The sequence below is a fragment of the Polistes canadensis genome, unplaced genomic scaffold, assembly GCF_001313835.1.
Source record: "Polistes canadensis isolate GaletaPanama2010 unplaced genomic scaffold, ASM131383v1 scaffold_201, whole genome shotgun sequence".
NCBI lineage: Eukaryota > Metazoa > Arthropoda > Insecta > Hymenoptera > Vespidae > Polistes > Polistes canadensis.
Window position 1 is genome coordinate 34,801 of NW_014569748.1, and position 17,676 is coordinate 52,476.

Consider the following 17,676-nt stretch of genomic DNA (forward strand, 5'->3'; position numbering starts at 1 on the left):
ATAAAAGATTTTTTTTTTTTTAAATCTAGATAAGATAAAAAGCTTTAATATGGTACAAAGCTTTCTCGTGCAAAATCCTCCTCGCTTCTCTCTATCTCTATCTCTCTCTCTCTCTCTTTCTCTCGTAATAAAATATGTACGACTATAAGAGCATCTCATCATAGTTATTTTTGCAAAATATTCTATGCTCCGTGGCGATAAGAAGCGGTAGGTGATAATATTTCACTATGGTAACGTTAGGACATCGTAGTGACATGTGAAAAATGTTACACGCAGAGAATATATTTGCTTTTTACGCGATAACATTCAACGAATTTCTTCTTCTTCTTCTTCTCAGTGCTCGATATTATTACGGAGAACGTGACGAATAAGATCTATATAATATCGTACGAGAAAAGTTTTCTTTGCATTTTCCAAAAGATAAACCGAACGTAAATATTTTCTTTCGATATATATATATCTATATATATATATTGTGTTTTATGATATCGAACAATAGGAAAGAATATTTCTTGTTTGATTTATTAGTAAGACAATGGGGGAGAGAGAGAGAGAGAAAGAGTATTTTGAGGAAGGGGATAAGAATAAGAAAAAGAAAAAGAATCAAAATGACTATTTAGAGAGATAAGTTATCGTTAATAAAAGGTGAGTTGGATTATATTGCAAAATTTAATTGTAAGTTTAATGGAAATATAAATATAAATATAATTAAATTTTAAAACTATCTCGAGGAGAAATATAATATAATAATTTACTCACGAATATAAAATACGCTAAAACACTTAACTATATTTTCGTTCGTATCATGATAATCAAATAATTTCGAATAAATTTCGATCAAATCGAACGAAAATAACTTGAATCGTAAATGATTTTCATGAGATCGTGAGATTGATCGTAAATCTTTTCAAATGTATAAAAACAAACCATTTTCTCTTCCCCTTCCTCTTCCACCCCACATCCACCCACTTTCTTAGTCCCGATTTAAAAAAAAGGAAGACACGAGATTCGTTATCAAAAAATAATTTGATGTTAAAAAAGTGTCTAAACGTTAAAATATCAAATTTTTGAAGAGAAATCAAATGAAACAAAGGGACAAACAACATCGAGGGTTTCAAACCTCCCCTCCCCACACACCCACACCCTCACCAATTGTCTCTTTGAAGTGTGCGCGCGTGTGTGATTTTGTTTTTCAAAGTAGTTTATTATTTTTCCCAATTTCGAGCCCACCCTCAACCAATTGTCTCTTTGAAGTGTGCGTGTGTGGTTTTGATTTTTTTCAAAGTAGTTTATTTTCTTTTCTTTTTTTTTGTTTTTTTTTTTGTTTAGCGAATTAGTATCTTAGAAATTAGACTCGTGAAAGCGGCTTTGTTGTTGTTGTGTTGGCAGAGTCTTTACGGGCGGCAATCCCCGGAGCCTCGCTCGTCGCGGCCGACTGTCCCGGCTACTGCAGTTCAAGCATAACGGAGGGTATTTGTATCGTTCCTTGAACAAAAAAACAAAAAAATAGAAACAAGAAAAAAAAAAATACATAAAAAAGAAAAATCGAACGAAAGAAACCGGGGTCGGGTTCGGGAACGGGTTGTTAAAGGGGAAAAAAAGAGAAATATATAATCGAACGAACGTAAGAAAGGGGTGTGAAAGATTGTCAAGGGTGTGAAAGAAATTTATACCAAATCGTTAATCATAAATGCTAAAGATATTTATGATTGAATTTTTCTTATTATTATTCAAATTATATCATATATATATATATATATATATATATATATACTATAAACTCGTGTGTATGTGTGTATACATATGTATATATTGAAATTTATGAAATAATTGATTTATTTACTAATTTGAGAAAATGTTATTATAGAAATATAATTGAATAATTAATAATTGTTAATAAGATAACGATATGATAAGAAAATGATCATATATATTTGTGCACGCGTATACACGATTTATATTTTTAAATCGAGATGAGATAAATTTTTAACTTGCAATACAATTATCTCGCATTGATATTCATTTTGTTGAATAGAGACAAAAATATACAATTATTTTATTTCTTTCGCATTTATGATGTAACGCTTAGTATTTTAATAATGAATCAATGAGATGATATGTTGTGATGATGGAGTAAGAATGATAAGAGAGAACGAATGAGAAAACAAAGGTGAATGAAAATTTGATTGAGAATGTGTAAAGAAAGAAAGAAAGAAAGAAACAAGAAAGATAACAGGTAAGAATCGCATTAATATATACCTATACATATTACAAGTTTTAAATTGAACTAAAATAAAGATTAGTTAGAATAATCATGTGAATAACGACGAATGAGAAGACAGGAAGTTGATCCTGTATTTAACTGGATGTACATAACGACAAATCGAGCAATACGATTAGACAATGGTTCGTGGTCGTTGCGGTAGGAGAAGACAAGGGTCTAGTTAATTAATCTATGTTTGGCTATTACTAGTAAACACGCGATTAGACAATTCTATTCCGATGTATTCCTTAATTACCCACAAGGAAATACGTAGGGCGTTAAACGATCGTTCCAAGTGTTTCCCATTATATCCACTTCAATTTAAAGGGTTTCATTTCAATTCGATTTTATATACGCGATTATATTTTTTCTTTTTTTTCATTAAAAAAGTATTATATACACATATATACATATATAACGAATAAATCACGTGCTTGGTTTATTCTTATTTCGTATTATTTTGTCTACTTTTTCATCTTCTTCTCTCTTCTTTTTTTTTTTTTTTTTTTTAAAAAAAAAAAAAAAAAAAAAAAAAAAGAAAATTGATACTTCAATGATATTATTGTTGATCGTTTAATTCAATAATAAATTCATCTTTTTTCGTTGTGTCGTTATTGTTTAACTTCGCGCACGGAAGTTTTCTATCAAAAATAAAGAAATCATTTTCGAGTAAAAGTGATACTTCAATGATATTATTTTTGATCGTTTAATTCAATAATAAGTTCATATATTGATCTCTCATGTTAAAATAAATGTTAAAACGGAACCCCCTTTTTTCGCGTAAATTCGACTTTAGTAAGTATAATTTTTCAACGAACGAATTACTCGATTTTCTAGTAACAAGTATAATCCCACCCTGGAGAGGAATCGTCATTTAGTCGATGTACTCTCTATGAAAAGCTATATAACTACGCTAAGCCATGGGCTTTTTCGCGAATCCCGCATTCCCGCAAACCCCTTTTCATCGTCGATCGATTAATCGAAAGGATAAAGTGCAGACACTCTAGAAGCAGATTTCGTTTTGTAACAACCAATCGATAATCCACCCACCATCCGAATAAGATAAAAAACGATTTAACCTAATGGATAAAATTATATCGTTTTTCAACTATAATATCAATGATAACAATTGTTTTGTTGTTTGTTTTTTTCATTTCGAATTCGATAGCTGTGACAAAATTAAATAAAACAAAAAAAAAAGTAACAAATTACTATAAGTTAAACAAAAAATATGATACAACATATTTTTTTTTTTTTTAATATACACATACTATGTGACAAAATTAAATAAAGCAAAAAAAAAAGAAACAAATAACTAGGTTAAACAAAAAAAAATATGATACAACATTGAAAGTTACGATTGTAAAATCGTTCATTTATTTCTTTTTTTAATATACACATACTATACAAACCTAAGTGTTTTTTTTTGTATATATGTGTATCTATGTGTGTGTATGTGTGAGTATGTTAGTTCTCATCCGTGGTTATACGATACGATAGAGTTCATTATTATTCCACTTATAAACGAGTTGTCCTGTTCGACGTTTCATCGAATAAACCGTGCTTCAATCATGCCCATTATCCTGTACGAATAATCCAAGTGATATTCACGTTGTCCAAGTAATTAGTCGTCGATGTCATGTTCAACAGGACGAATGCTAGTTTGCCAATACTAAATGCAGATTCGATGGCACATTCGGATAGGGGGTGTGATAAACTAACTTAATTACGATCGTTTGTTTAGTCATCATATTTGTTTCTACAGTCAAGAAAGTATATATATATATATATATATATATATATATATATATATACATATATGTTATAAATCCATTTCAATTATGAGTTATTATAATTCGATTAGATATTTTCTTTTTTTTATTTTTATCTTTCTTTTTTTATTCGAATAAATTAAATTTCGTAAAATCGAACGAATATTGTTGAGAATAGTTGCTCGTTTTGAAGGATCTAGGAGAACGGATTCGTGCAATTTGAAAAAAAAAAAAGAAAAAAAAGTAACATCGGAAAAACCCGCGACAAGTAGATTTCGTCGGAAGTAGAGAGAACGCTAATCCTCTTGGAATTAAAATCCTGATTCCTTCGGACCAGAGAGTAGGATATCGAAAGATGTAATGACCACCAACCCGATGAATTTCTTACTTAAGAGAGAGAGAAAAAGTAAAAAGAAAAAAAAGAAAAAATGAGAGACAGATTACACTAAGGTAAATGATTTCCGCCGTAAGAGAGGGAATTACTTCGATTAAACTATTTGTGTTCGTTCCTTCGTGAAATGAAAGAAAATTTCTATCAAGATTCTTTTTTTCTTTATTTTTCTCTCTCTCTTTTTCTTATTCCACGCGTTAGAACAAGAAATTGTTCATTGCAATTATAATAGAAAATTTAAAATTTATATATATAGATATATTCAAAAATCTGTTTTTCAATATCTTTAATCGAGAATAATTTAATTATTTAAAGAAAGGGAAAATAATAAATATATTTATTAGTTCAACGATTGACAACATTTTACGATAGATTTAAATGCAATATTCTCAATATTTCTCGAAAGGATCTTTACAAATATTTTATACAGATGGATACGATCAATCGATTCTTTAGAATTTCCGAGATCACAGCAATATTCCTAATACGAATATTTCAGATACATTCTACATAAATGTATATACAATCATCTCATGCTAGTCTCTCTATTCTCTCTCTCTCTCTTTAACGATTTATGCATTTTATAGATATTCAGTTATCAGATAGAACGTATTTTTAAATCAGTTCTAGTGAAATTTGGTATATCGATCAATTCGAAAATGTCTTTAACGTATCGTATCAGGTAAACGTATTTGACGAGAAATATATAAAGGAAAACTATTCTCTTATTCGTAAAATTCAAATGAACATTCTCAACTATATGACGTTGAAAAATTTATTTAACGTTTGATAAATAAGAAATAAATCTTACTGAACGTGTGTTTTTGTATCAATAATTAGTTCGATTGATCGATAAATCGAACGCGAATACCGACTATGTTACTTTCAGGTTAATTAATTTTAATTTGGATAATTAATTATTTTGTAATTAAAATCGATATATCAAGGATAAGATGGGTTCACTAGACGTGAAACCGGATACAAGTTCATTTCATTCTAATACATTGAAAACTATTTCACGTTAGTGCAAATCCTCGCGATACCATACTAGCATAACTTCACCTGAGGTCAAATCGTAAACCTAATTTCTCAGTTCCATGGACTTTAGCCTCGGGCTTCTGATTCCTTCTCAATTTCTTCGATAAACTCGATACGTTTATACGATCGAGTAGGGTGGTCCATAACTATCTTCAGTCAAAATATAATAAAACAAACGTAATATATATGATCTTTCTTTTTTTCGATTATTAAAAAATAATAATATAGAAAAAATATTTTTCTTATTATATAATAATTATTCATTAATTAAATTCTATTTGTTATAAGTTATTTAATCCGAGAAAACGTAGATACATTTTTATAAAGGGGGAAAAAGAAAAAATTATACTTTTCTGTTATATCAAATCAAAACGTTCTTTCTTTCTAATCTGATAATTTATTCGAATCTATTACCACGTTTTATATTAAATTCGAATAAATTTTTCAAATATCTAAATCTCTCAGATACAAGATTTATCTAAATTTGTATTTTAATTTTTAACTCGTTTACGAAAGAAAAATAAGATCCTCTCTGTTCGATATGAGGACAAAAATAAAAAAAAGAATAAAATATTATAAAAAAAAGAAAAAAAAATTCGAAGAGAGAATTTGTAAAAAAATTTCAATTATTTCCTTATACATGGAGAGAGCAAAAAAAAAAAAATAAAATAAAAGGTGGTACATCGTAATACCGCGTCAAAGGGTCAAAGAAGCATCATCATCGATCTTGGGTTATGACGTAAAAGGCGGCACGTCATCGATCAAGGGAATGAGAATATTATAAATATATATTCGCTTGGACGAATGTGTGTGAATTTTCTTCTAACGATGCTTTTTTCCTTATATTATATTATTACGTATGTGGAATAAATGACGCAAACGTTCGACAATATCGTATCGTATCTTATCTTATCGTATCGCATCGCATCGGAAAGTTTCATTAAGTCGGAAAATACGATGATCGAATTAGTTGGATGAATAGGGAGGGTAAAGGGCAAACGGTGAGAGAACAAGATAGGACGATCTACGATATTCCTTTGGGTTAAAAAAAAGCAGAAGAAGAGAACAAAATAATAATAATAATAATAATAATATTAATAAGAGAGAGAGAGAGAGAGAGAGAGAGGGGGAGAGAGAGGAAATAGGCGTATTGACTGAAAAAATATCGCGCATATAGAGGGTTGAAAACGTAAGAAAATTCTCGAGAAAGCAACGAGTAAGCCAAAGAGAATGAGAGAAAAGGGAAATAAACGGGTTCGAAAGAAAAAGAGGGGGAGGGAAGGTGGATGTAGATGCGAGAATGTGTTTTTGTATGCGTGTGAGTGTATGTCAGTGTATAAAAGAGAGAGAGAGAGAGAGAGAGAGAGAGAGAACGTGACTGAAAAAGAAAAGATATAGAGAATGGTAAAAGAGAGTTCGAGGTCATCAAAGGAGGAAGAATTTCGTGCCGGAAGGGTGGAAAGGAAACGAGACGGAAGAGAATTTTTGGTATGGAAGGAACGTGGAACAAAACAGTGAGAAAGAGAGAGAGAGAGAGAGAGAGAAAGTTTACATATGTGGTACGTGTATGTATGTGTGTATGTATAAAAGAGTAAAAAGAAGAAGAAGAAGAGGAAAAAGAAGAAGAAGAAGAAGAAGAAGCAGAACAAGTACATAGAAGAAGGAAACGTGTGTATGTATATGACAGAGATAAAAAGTAAAACTAGAAGCTGCTGGTATGGTGCATCAATGCGTTTGAAAGAAATCAGGAAAGTGTGTGTGTATGTGTATATATATAAGCGTATATTTGTTCGTGCAAGTGTGTATGTTCTATGTATACGTGTAAAAAAGTGCGAGCGAGCGAGTCAATGAGTGAGTGAAACGGAATGAGAGAGGGAGGAATGAAGATTGCAGGAATCTATATAATAATAATAATAATAATAATAAAGAAATAAAAAAATAAATAAAAAAAGAAAGAAGGGATGGAAGGAAGGAAGGAAGGAAGGAAGAAAGAAAAAAAGAAAGGGATGGATTATGATGAATAAAGAAAATGAGAAAGGCTCCGGCGGGGGCCGCTCGTCAAAAATCATCGAGGACACTGATCACATCCATCTTGGACTGATTGGCTCTTTTTCTCGGTTCATGATTCGCAGGTATGTCTTCACGATAGTCAGCTACCTGATCGGAGTCTTCATATTCGCAACGATCGTCGGACAGGTTGGAAACGTGATCACCAACAGGAACGCTAATCGTTTGGAGTTCGAGAGACTGCTTGACGGCGCGAAAACTTATATGAGACATCACAAAGTACCTGGGGGAATGAAAAGGAGGGTTCTAAGGTGGTACGACTACAGCTGGTCACGTGGTAGAATACAAGGTGGCGGTGATATCAACACCGCTTTGGGTCTACTTCCTGATAAACTCAAGACAGAACTCGCTTTACACGTCAATCTTGCGGTACTCAAGAAGGTTACCATTTTTCAGGTGAGATCATATTCGATCTCTTTTTCTTCTTCTTCTTTTTTTTTTTGTGTAATTATTAAGAAGGGAAAGATGAAGAAGAAGAAGTTGCCGAGTATATACTTTCTTTTTATATCATCTTTATTTATTTTGTTTCTTTTTTTTCTTTTAGCACATTCTCTTTAATTCTTCATGCATTTCTTATAGTACATTTTATAGATCCTTCTATTATATATCTGGATTCATTATTTCGATTCTCTCCCCTTTTTTGATTCCAGTTCCATGCTTCCGTTCTTACATATACGATTGACCTAGCTTGTTACAGTAATGCTTTGCTTCTGGCATACTCAAGTACAATACTTTCTGGATCCTTTCACGAATAAATTATATTCGAGTTTGGAAAAGAGAGTAAGACATTTGCGAGAATAAAATGTGTGGAATAATGATAAAGATATTTTGAGAAAAAAAAACAAACATAAATATCCAGTTGTTGTTGTTGTTATTGTTGTTGTTGTATTAATTGATTCAAAAAATAATTATTAATACTTAATCGTTCTTGCAATCATTGCGATCATTTATCTCTTTGAGTTTCTTAAAGAAAAAAAAAAACAAAAAATAATAATAATAATAATAATAATAATTACCACGTTAACGCGTAGTCAATTAATGATAGAATATTTTGATAGTTGTTCTCGTTTTATTTCACGTGACCCGGAACGAGGTGAAATTTACTTAATGGTCCAGCACTCGGCAACAACCTCCTCCTTTACGATCGATACAGTTTTTGTAAAAGCCCAGAGAGTACACACATTCACGTTAGAATAACTCAAAAGAAGATTCTCCTTTAGAATTCGTTCTAACTCAAGAAAGCTGACCCCCTCCTTCTCCTCCACCATCACCATCATCACCACCACCACCAGACCATTCAACGAGCAATTCGAAATTTTCTACGATCTTTTACAATTTTTGCTTGTTATTTTTATCGTTGAGGGGAAGAAAGGGAAAGAGAGGAAGGAGGGAATATCGACGTCTGAAACGTTCGATAGAAGAGTTTTTATATTCGTACGAAATACGAGAAAAGGGGAAAAAATAAAACAAGAGAGAGAGAGAGAGAGAGAGAGGGGAAAAGCTATGGTACCCATATATATTTTCGAGGATTTTCGAAGCATCGTTCGTCGTATTGTAGAAAAGAACAATCGATCTGCGAACGAGATCGTTTCTTTTTTTTTTTTTTATTGTACAACGTACGAAAACTTCCGACTTTATCCGCTTTGTACAAAATTTCGAAGAAGGGAAGATAAGGATGGGGCGGCTTTTTTTTTTTCTTTCTATTCCTTTCTCTTTTTTTCTCCCCCACAAACGTTTTAGATACACGCAAGGAAAAAGTAAAACAAACAATCTCGTCGAAGGGAGAGAACGAAAGAAATCTTCTTTCGGAAAAGTTTTTCTCAAAATAGTTTTGCCCGCCTATCATCCCTCTTCCAACCCCCCAAACCCAGCAACCTCCCAGAACAAAACTTACGATTCTGTTTGTTATTAAATTTATCTCTAAGAGGAGAAAGAAAAAAAAGATTCTTTCAAAAATATATATTTAAATTTCATAATAGTAAAAAAAAAAAAATTATCTCAATATATTGTGAAAATTACACTTGATATATTAAAATATGAATATACAATATTTTATTAATATTAAAAGAAAAATGTGTGAGAAAAATTGAAATACTTTGAAATGGTATACCGTGAAAAAGTATATATATATATATATATATATATAAAAATAAGAAGAGAAAAAAGTTGAAAAAGAAATAGAATAGGAATGAATTTTTATACTTTTCTTTGGAAAGAAAAAGTATGTAGATCGATTCGTCATAAAAGCTTCGTTGACACTTGGTACGAAGAAAAGATTTGAAAGAAGAAGGTAGATGAGGGAAGGAAGAAAAAGGCGGAGAATATAAGAGAAAAGAACAAAAAAAATTGTAAAAGGAAAAGAGGAGAGAAGAAAGAAGAAAAGAAGGAAGGAAGGAAGGAAGGAAGGAAGGAAGGAAGGAAGGAAAAAGGAAAACGTTAGATCGGGAGGAGGACTATTGGCAACGCGGCCGTCATCGTGAAAATAATATCCGAAGAATTTCCATTACACCGAGAGTGCCACCCACTCCCAACGACTCCTCTTTCTCTCATATAGACAACCTACAACGAAATAGAAAAAGAAAAGGATAAGAAAAAAATAAAAAGAAAAAAAAAAGAAATAAAAAGGAAAAGAAAAGAAAGGGAAGAATAAAAAAATTGAATCGTTCTTATCGACTGAGAAGAATTAGAAGAAGAAGAAGAAGAAGAAGGAGGAGGTGGAGGAGGAGGAGGAGTCACCGATACGATCCCCTATAACCTTTTTTTCTTTTCAAGTTTAAACCCCCCGTTTTATTTTATTATTTCTTTTCTTTTCTTTTTTTGTGTTTTTTCTTTTCCATTTTTCATTCAAACACGTCTTCGTGCATTTTTTAATAATTCTTCAACGTAACACAAATAAAATCGAAAAACAAAATGATAATTAAAATAATGCAAAGAACAAGACAAGCTATGAGAATTCTTAATAAATTTGTTTTATTATTTAAAAACAAAGAAAAGGAACGAATATAATGTTGAAAGATTTAAACAAAAAAATCATGTATACATTTTTAATCCACCAGAAGTCTGTATTAAATCATAGTGGACTTATTTAAAGTTCAAAATTTGTTCGTTTTAATTCATTTTTTCTTTTTTATCATTTATTCATTCATTCATTCATTCATTCAATATAATTGAATAAAATATATGTTACACATGAAACGAGTATTGTACAGGATCGGTTAGAAGCTTTACAAAATGATTTATTTACGATCTGAAAATAATATAAAGTATCGATTTAACGATAAATTACGAAAGAAAGTGATAATAGATTTGATTTGAAAAAAAATCATCCGAAAAGTTTCAACAACGTACGTTTTAATCTTAAAAGGTATGTAAATTCGCTTATTGCCAATTTTTCTGATAGCACTAGACGAAATGTCTGACAACTAGGATATACGAGTTAAAAATTCTAACTACGTTCTATCGCAAATTTTATAAAGCTACCACGCTACCAGAAATTGTAAAAAGCTACGTGAGATGGCTCGTAAACTATCGTTTCAAAGAACGTTACTTAACTGACTATTTTCTTTTTTTTTTTTTTTTCTACTCTTATCCCACGTGAGTTTATGATGGACATATAGATTTCACCGATGGTATCCAATGGTATCCAATGGTTTTCTTTCTATTTCTCACTCCGTTTATATTTTGCTTTTTTACTTATCTTATTAATCTATCTTACTCTTAAAAATAATATTTGAACGTTTCATTTATTCTTTTGAGAGAGAGAGAGAAAGAGAGAGAGAGAGAGAGAGAGAGCTATGGTAAAAAGGATTTAGATTTAAAAAAAAAAAAAATGCATCGCGAATAAAATACATTATATTTTTTTCCATATTACGAGTACCATTAATAATCCCACGTAAAACACTAGGGTTGACATGAAAAATTGTTTATTTCTGTGTGGAAAAAAAACGAAACGTCGAATTTTCGTTGCAAATAAAAGTCAATTCGCTTTCGAGAGAAAAAAGAATATTATTTATGCGTTTCGATATATATATAAAATTCGATTTGAATTGTTTTTAATTAAATTCACGTAAGTATATGGATTTATTTGTTATACGCGTATAAATATAATTTTTCTCTCTTGCATTATAGTTTATGGTTAAAAATAAAAAATTCGTCTAACATGTAAACGCGAGTAAGTTGATATAATTATTACGTTGATAATTATTTTTACCGAATACATTTATCTCCGAATAGTAACATTCGCCTGACACATATATGCGTTCGTTCGTACTGTTCAAAGAAAAAAAATTACATATACAGAAAAAAAAGAAAAACGAACCAAAAAATGGCAAAAGAATTTATTAAACCGTAATTGGCAGATTTGCGTGTCACTTTTAATTACGACTATGAACATTTCAATAAGGTCTTCTCACATTTAGTAATGACCTTTAATTAATAAATCCAGCAAAAATATTTACACGAATGTATGAAATGTAAAAGAAGTTGACTTATGTTCAAATAAATGCGACGTTTTAAATTTTTTGCTTTTTTTATTATATTATGATTAAAATAAAATTCGTATTCCCTTTTATCGTGATATTTGGTTGTTGATGTATTTTATCGTTTGACAAAAAGAAAAAAGAACAAAAGGAAAAGAGAAAGAAAAGAAAGAAAGAAAGAAAAGAAAGAAAGAAAGAAAGAAAAAAGGAGAAAAAAACACACGGTACTGTTTCAGGAATGTCAACCAGAATTTTTGCACGACCTCGTGTTAAAAATGAAAGCCTACATCTTCACACCCGGTGATTCTATATGCCGTAAGGGTGAAGTAGCAAGAGAAATGTTCATAATAGCTGACGGTATACTCGAGGTAATCAGCGAAACTGGAAGAGTTCTTACTACGATGAAAGCTGGTGACTTTTTTGGTGAAATAGGCATACTCAATCTCGACGGATTAAATAAGTGAGTTATAAATAATAAATAAACGTTAATGTTTTTTTTTGTCAAATAACAATTATATCTACGATTGGAATATCAAAATTTTAATGAAATATTTTGTCGATCAATTTATATCCTATTTCGCGAGCAATATTTTTTTTTTCATTTTATCTGAAATGATTATAAAATTTGACTGTTACACACATACACGTGTTTTTGTTTTCTTTTTTAAATGTAAATTAAATACGGGAATATTAAATTACAGGCGAACAGCTGACGTCCGTTCGGTTGGTTATTCGGAATTATTCAGTTTATCGCGCGAGGATGTATTAGCAGCAATGAAAGATTATCCAGAAGCACAAGAAATTTTACAAAATCTCGGTAGGAAACGTTTGATGGAAGCACAAAGGGTTGCTCGAGCATCGAGACAACCAACCTCACCCGGCCACGATTCGTCTGACAATAGTACCGGTAAAAGAATTGTCGACAAGTTAAAGAGCGACGTCAAAGTTTGGAAAAACGTTTTAAGAAAAAGTAGACGTAATACTAGACCGGATGAGAGTCTAGAATTGCAACCATTGACATCTAAAACACCGTATTGTTCAATGAAAAGACAACGACATAAGACGACGGAAGACGTGCAAGAACCAATGATAACAAATACTATGCAAGAACCACCTGTATCACCACTGGGTGCTGGATTACCTCTTTTATCAAGACTGAAATTACTCAAAGAGAAAGAAGAACGGGAGGAGAGACGTAATCTAATGGAGACACAAGTGCACGCGTCTGAACAACAACCACCGCCAACTGAAGCACTTGTCCCGACAAATCCTAATTTGTCGTTCACGCAAAGGGTACTCCTGTTAAAAGTTAGAAACGAACAAGAGGCACAAGCTCAAGCGGAAAAGGAATCCACGATTAAGGAACAACCATTATTAATATCGAAGAATTCGATTGTTACGGAAAATATTTCGGATGACGTTACGAAAGAAACCCAACAACAGCAACAACAACAACAACAACAACAGCAACAGCAAAAGATCGTCGAGAAAATTTCTATACCAAAAGTATCATCCTTATTGGATAAACGACAACCAACCCAATCTTCTAATAACGTTATGGTTATGCCCAAAATTCCAACAGCCGTTACATCGATAGACAATTTATCAACAACTAATAATATTGTTATGTCAAATGGTACTACCAACGTTAAAAAACCTTGGGCAATGCTAAAAGATGCTTCCTTGACTACTACTACTACAACAACCGCAACTTCTTTGATGTCGTCTTCTACGTTAAAGGATAATTCCCCACAAAGAAGTTCACCAATTAAGAAACCGCGAACCAAACAACAACATAGTCTTGCACATCTAAGACAACAAACTAAGATGTACGCTTCCGTTGACGATCTGTCTCCTGAATATTGTGGCCTACCGTTCGTTAAAAAGCTCAAAATATTAAACGAAAGGCAAAAACTTGCCGAACTCGAAAAGGCAGTGAGAAGTTCTAGCTTGGATTGCGGCGAAAATTCCGATTACACTACTTTCGATGGAAATTTAACACGCAGCCATTCCGAAGCCTGTGCTATCGAATACGTGAGAAAACTGGCAAAACTCAATCAAGTAAGGGTACGTAATATTTGAATGAATTTTATGATACGGATCAAATATTTGTTGTCAGAAAAATATTTAACGCTAGAACTATCGATTCAATTTTTCTTAACCCTTTGAGTGTTCAATACTTTTAACTGAAATGTTTTTCTAAAGGTGGAATATTTTATTATTAATACAACTTTTTCCATTGATTAATATCATTAACAACAAATTATATTTAATAATTAAAGTTTTTATTTTACTTATACATAATTTGAATAATCAATTATGAAATAATGAAATTATGAATAATTTGAATATCAATTAATTAAAAATAAGAAAAAAGCAATTGTTAAGAATGTCAATAATTCCAAAATGAAGAAATGAATAATTCGTTATTTGAACTACTTTAAAAGTTCTAGCGTTGAATAAGAAGACAATATTCTTGTCTAAAGTTTCATAAACGAAGTGAGATATTTAAAAAATGAAAACAGGGTCAAAAGAGTCCATCAACGCCGGCGGAACAATTGTCCCCAGAAAACGAGACACTAGAGAGGCGAGATTTAAAGAGCATCTTAAAGAAACTCTCAGCGAGTAGTAGAACGGGTAGTTCGGATACTTCAGCAACGAGTATACCAGATCGCGAAGCTGCTACTGCTGAATTAAGACGATTAATGAGAGCACAAACTATCGAGGGTTATGCCGCTAGACATACGAAATTATCTAAAAGTGTAACCTTTAATAAATATACTTTACAAAGTCCGCCGTCCGAGCAAAGCCCCCCAGGAAGTTATCCTCTCGGGGATCAGTTGTCCGAAACTCAGGAACAGGCCTCGCTGTCACCGCCCAATAAAATAACTTTCCGTCCTCTTGGCAGTAGGGATCTTCTGCAAATGGCAACTAGAAAACGGGAGGATGAATATCTTGGAGAATTCGTGTCTGGTATTAGAGAAGTTATACAAACACGTTTGGTAAGTGTATCATATGTTATACGTTTTGTTTTCTTCTCTCGAAATAAATTGTAACGAATTAAATTAAAAATAAAAAAAAAAAAAAACAAATTGTTTAATATTTTTAGGAAGACATACAAAGTAAATTCGTCTCCCTGGAATTAGAGATTCACAAGAGGGACGAAATAATATCCCAACTTCAAGGTAGGATACAAGAATTGGAAGAAAATGAAAGAAGAAAAAATGACGAGGCAATGGGTATGGGTATTGGTGATGACAGTACGGCTCACGATACCTCATTCGAGGAAGATTTGGATGACGATAATGAGAATAAAGATGAGGACGATGACGATGACAACAATGATGACGATAACGATGAAGAAGACGACGACGACGATGACGAGGACGAAGACGACGATGATGACGACGATGACGGAGAGGATCATCCATTTATGAGAGATGGTTCGGTGGATACAGTTTTAACGACTCGTTCTCGAGCTTATGGACGACCTTCGCCGAACGGTGAATCCATGCACAATAGAAAATCTTGGGAAGAACATTCCGAGGAAGAAACTTTAGAATTACAGGAATTACCGAGATCTATAGTTCCCCAAAGTTTGTGGAGAGACGATGTAGTTATAGATTTGGAATCCAATAGCGAAAGTAGCAAATCAGAAAATGACGAAGGTGGTGATGGTGATGGTGGTGCACGTGGTGGTGATGGTGGTAATGGTGTTGCTCGAGCTGCTGCTAGCGATACCGACGATGATGATACCAAAAGTGAATGTGCCAACGATTGGGAAGCTACGATGCTTGCCAAAGAGCTCGAGGCAAGACAGAGAAGTAGCGAAAATGCTAGCCCTGGTTCCTAGCGCATTAACGAGCTCCTAGAAGTATTCTGTTATTTAACGAATACTATGCGCACCCAAAATTGGAGAAGTGCAACAGCGGCCGGTAGTGCAGCTTTTTGTGAAAACGATTGCCCTTACTTGCAGTTAGACTTTGATAGTTTGACTAGTCGTAGCGAGACTATGATGTAGTTCTCCTTGATTCGAGTTCAAGGTTAAGAATTAACGTGTATCTGTGAGGAGAGGAAGAAAAAAGAATTGAAGAAAGAGAGAGAGGAGAGAGAGAGAGAGAGAGAGAGGGAAGGGTTGGGGGGAGAATTGCAGGATAGTCGCTCGTTTTCTACAGAAAGGATTCTAATTTCAAATGCGAATCCAAAAGTACGTACAACTTTCGTGAACACACAATGCCTCTTTATTTTCTATCCTTGAATTATGAATTTCAATCTTTTTTTACTTGTACGCGTGGTTTTTCTTCTTTCAGGCTTCTTTTCCTTTTCTTTTCTTTTTTTCTTTTTTCTTTTTTTTTTTTACAAATAATCATAACACGTCTCTTCTTCTTCTTCTTATTCTTCTTCTTCTTCTTCTTCTTTCTAATTTCATTGGAAATTCATTTAAAAATCCTTCTCTTGCAAATTCAAATTGTCACTTTCGAAGAAATTACACGTAACGATTGTCGAATATCAATAATAATTATATTATTCTCGGCCAAGTGGTTGTTAGTCATTACGATAAATCTTTAAGATACTCGTCGGTCTCATATTAATTAATAATTCATCATAAAAATAATAATTCACGTTGTTGTTAATTTTATTTGAAAGAAAAAAGAAAAACAAAAAAAATACTCGATAAAGTTTTATATATATATATATATATATATATATTTATGGAACGAAATATTCTATGAGAGCTATCGGAAATTTACAATTATAATGCGTTCAAATATTTTTCTAGTATCTTTATTTTAATCGTACTATAGTCGCAATTCTGTTCATCGATTTATGGTAAAGAAAAAATAATAAAAAATTAAATAGCGTTGTGAATACTTTCATCAATTTTTACGTTTATATGTGATGCCAAAATGATTTGTTTAGATTTTTCGTTCTAGTTCACGATGAAACATTTTAAAAGCTGCACCAAAAATGAATAGACGTATTCGATAATTACGACGCAAAAAAATTTGAAATAATTTAAAAGAAACAAAAAGAATAAACAAAAAAAAGTACACGTTTATGTGTAATACATAATATCTACTCATTGTACACGATTCACAAGCAAAATGACAAATACATTAAGTATATCAACCAGACCAAGCTCAATATTTCTAGATTCTTTACAAAATACATCTCTATTAAGTGACAAAGGACTATTAAGTAAGAGAAAGAAATTATTAAGATATTGTAAATATTAGCCTATAATTTATTTATCTATGAATGAGAGAGAAGAAGAGCGAATGTACGAGTAGGATAGAATAAATAAATAAATAAATAAATAAAAAAGAAAATAAAAAAATAAAACACGAATAATAAGAATATAAAAAGAAAAAAAATTCACAGAAATAGAAGAGAGAAAAATACAAAGGATAAGAGCAACTCTGTGCGAGAAATTCAGTGGATTGTGAATGAGCATTTTAGATGCTAAAATGTACCTACTACGAGGACAAAAGGAATATACAATAAAGCAAACAACGTTTTCAAAGTCTTGCCAATTTTTACATTACCTATAAATATATATAAAAATAATTATATTTAAAATTGATAATTAAAATAATAAATAAAACTTTAATAACTATGAGAGATAAAATTAATAATTAGACAATATGTTTGTAGATATGTGCATAG

The 17,676-nt window shown here is 31.7% G+C and overlaps 1 protein-coding gene across 3 annotated transcripts in view; it reads left to right on the forward strand.

Annotated features, from left to right (window-relative positions):
• Positions 1-16,317, forward strand: part of LOC106789755 (inner centromere protein A-like) — a 33,239-nt gene extending 16,922 nt beyond the window's left edge. For 2 of the 3 annotated variants that reach the window (XM_014754229.1, XM_014754231.1), the window contains 6 exons: positions 1,390-1,470; positions 7,597-7,927; positions 12,246-12,469; positions 12,711-14,076; positions 14,535-15,011; positions 15,119-16,317. In XM_014754229.1, coding sequence (XP_014609715.1) covers positions 1,390-1,470; positions 7,597-7,927; positions 12,246-12,469; positions 12,711-14,076; positions 14,535-15,011; positions 15,119-15,862 — 3,223 coding nt within the window. In that variant the 3' untranslated portion in view covers positions 15,863-16,317. The remainder of the gene's footprint in view (positions 1-1,389; positions 1,471-7,596; positions 7,928-12,245; positions 12,470-12,710; positions 14,077-14,534; positions 15,012-15,118) is intronic. The other variant, XM_014754230.1, reaches the window with a different exon arrangement.
• Positions 16,318-17,676: the final 1,359 nt, after the last annotated feature.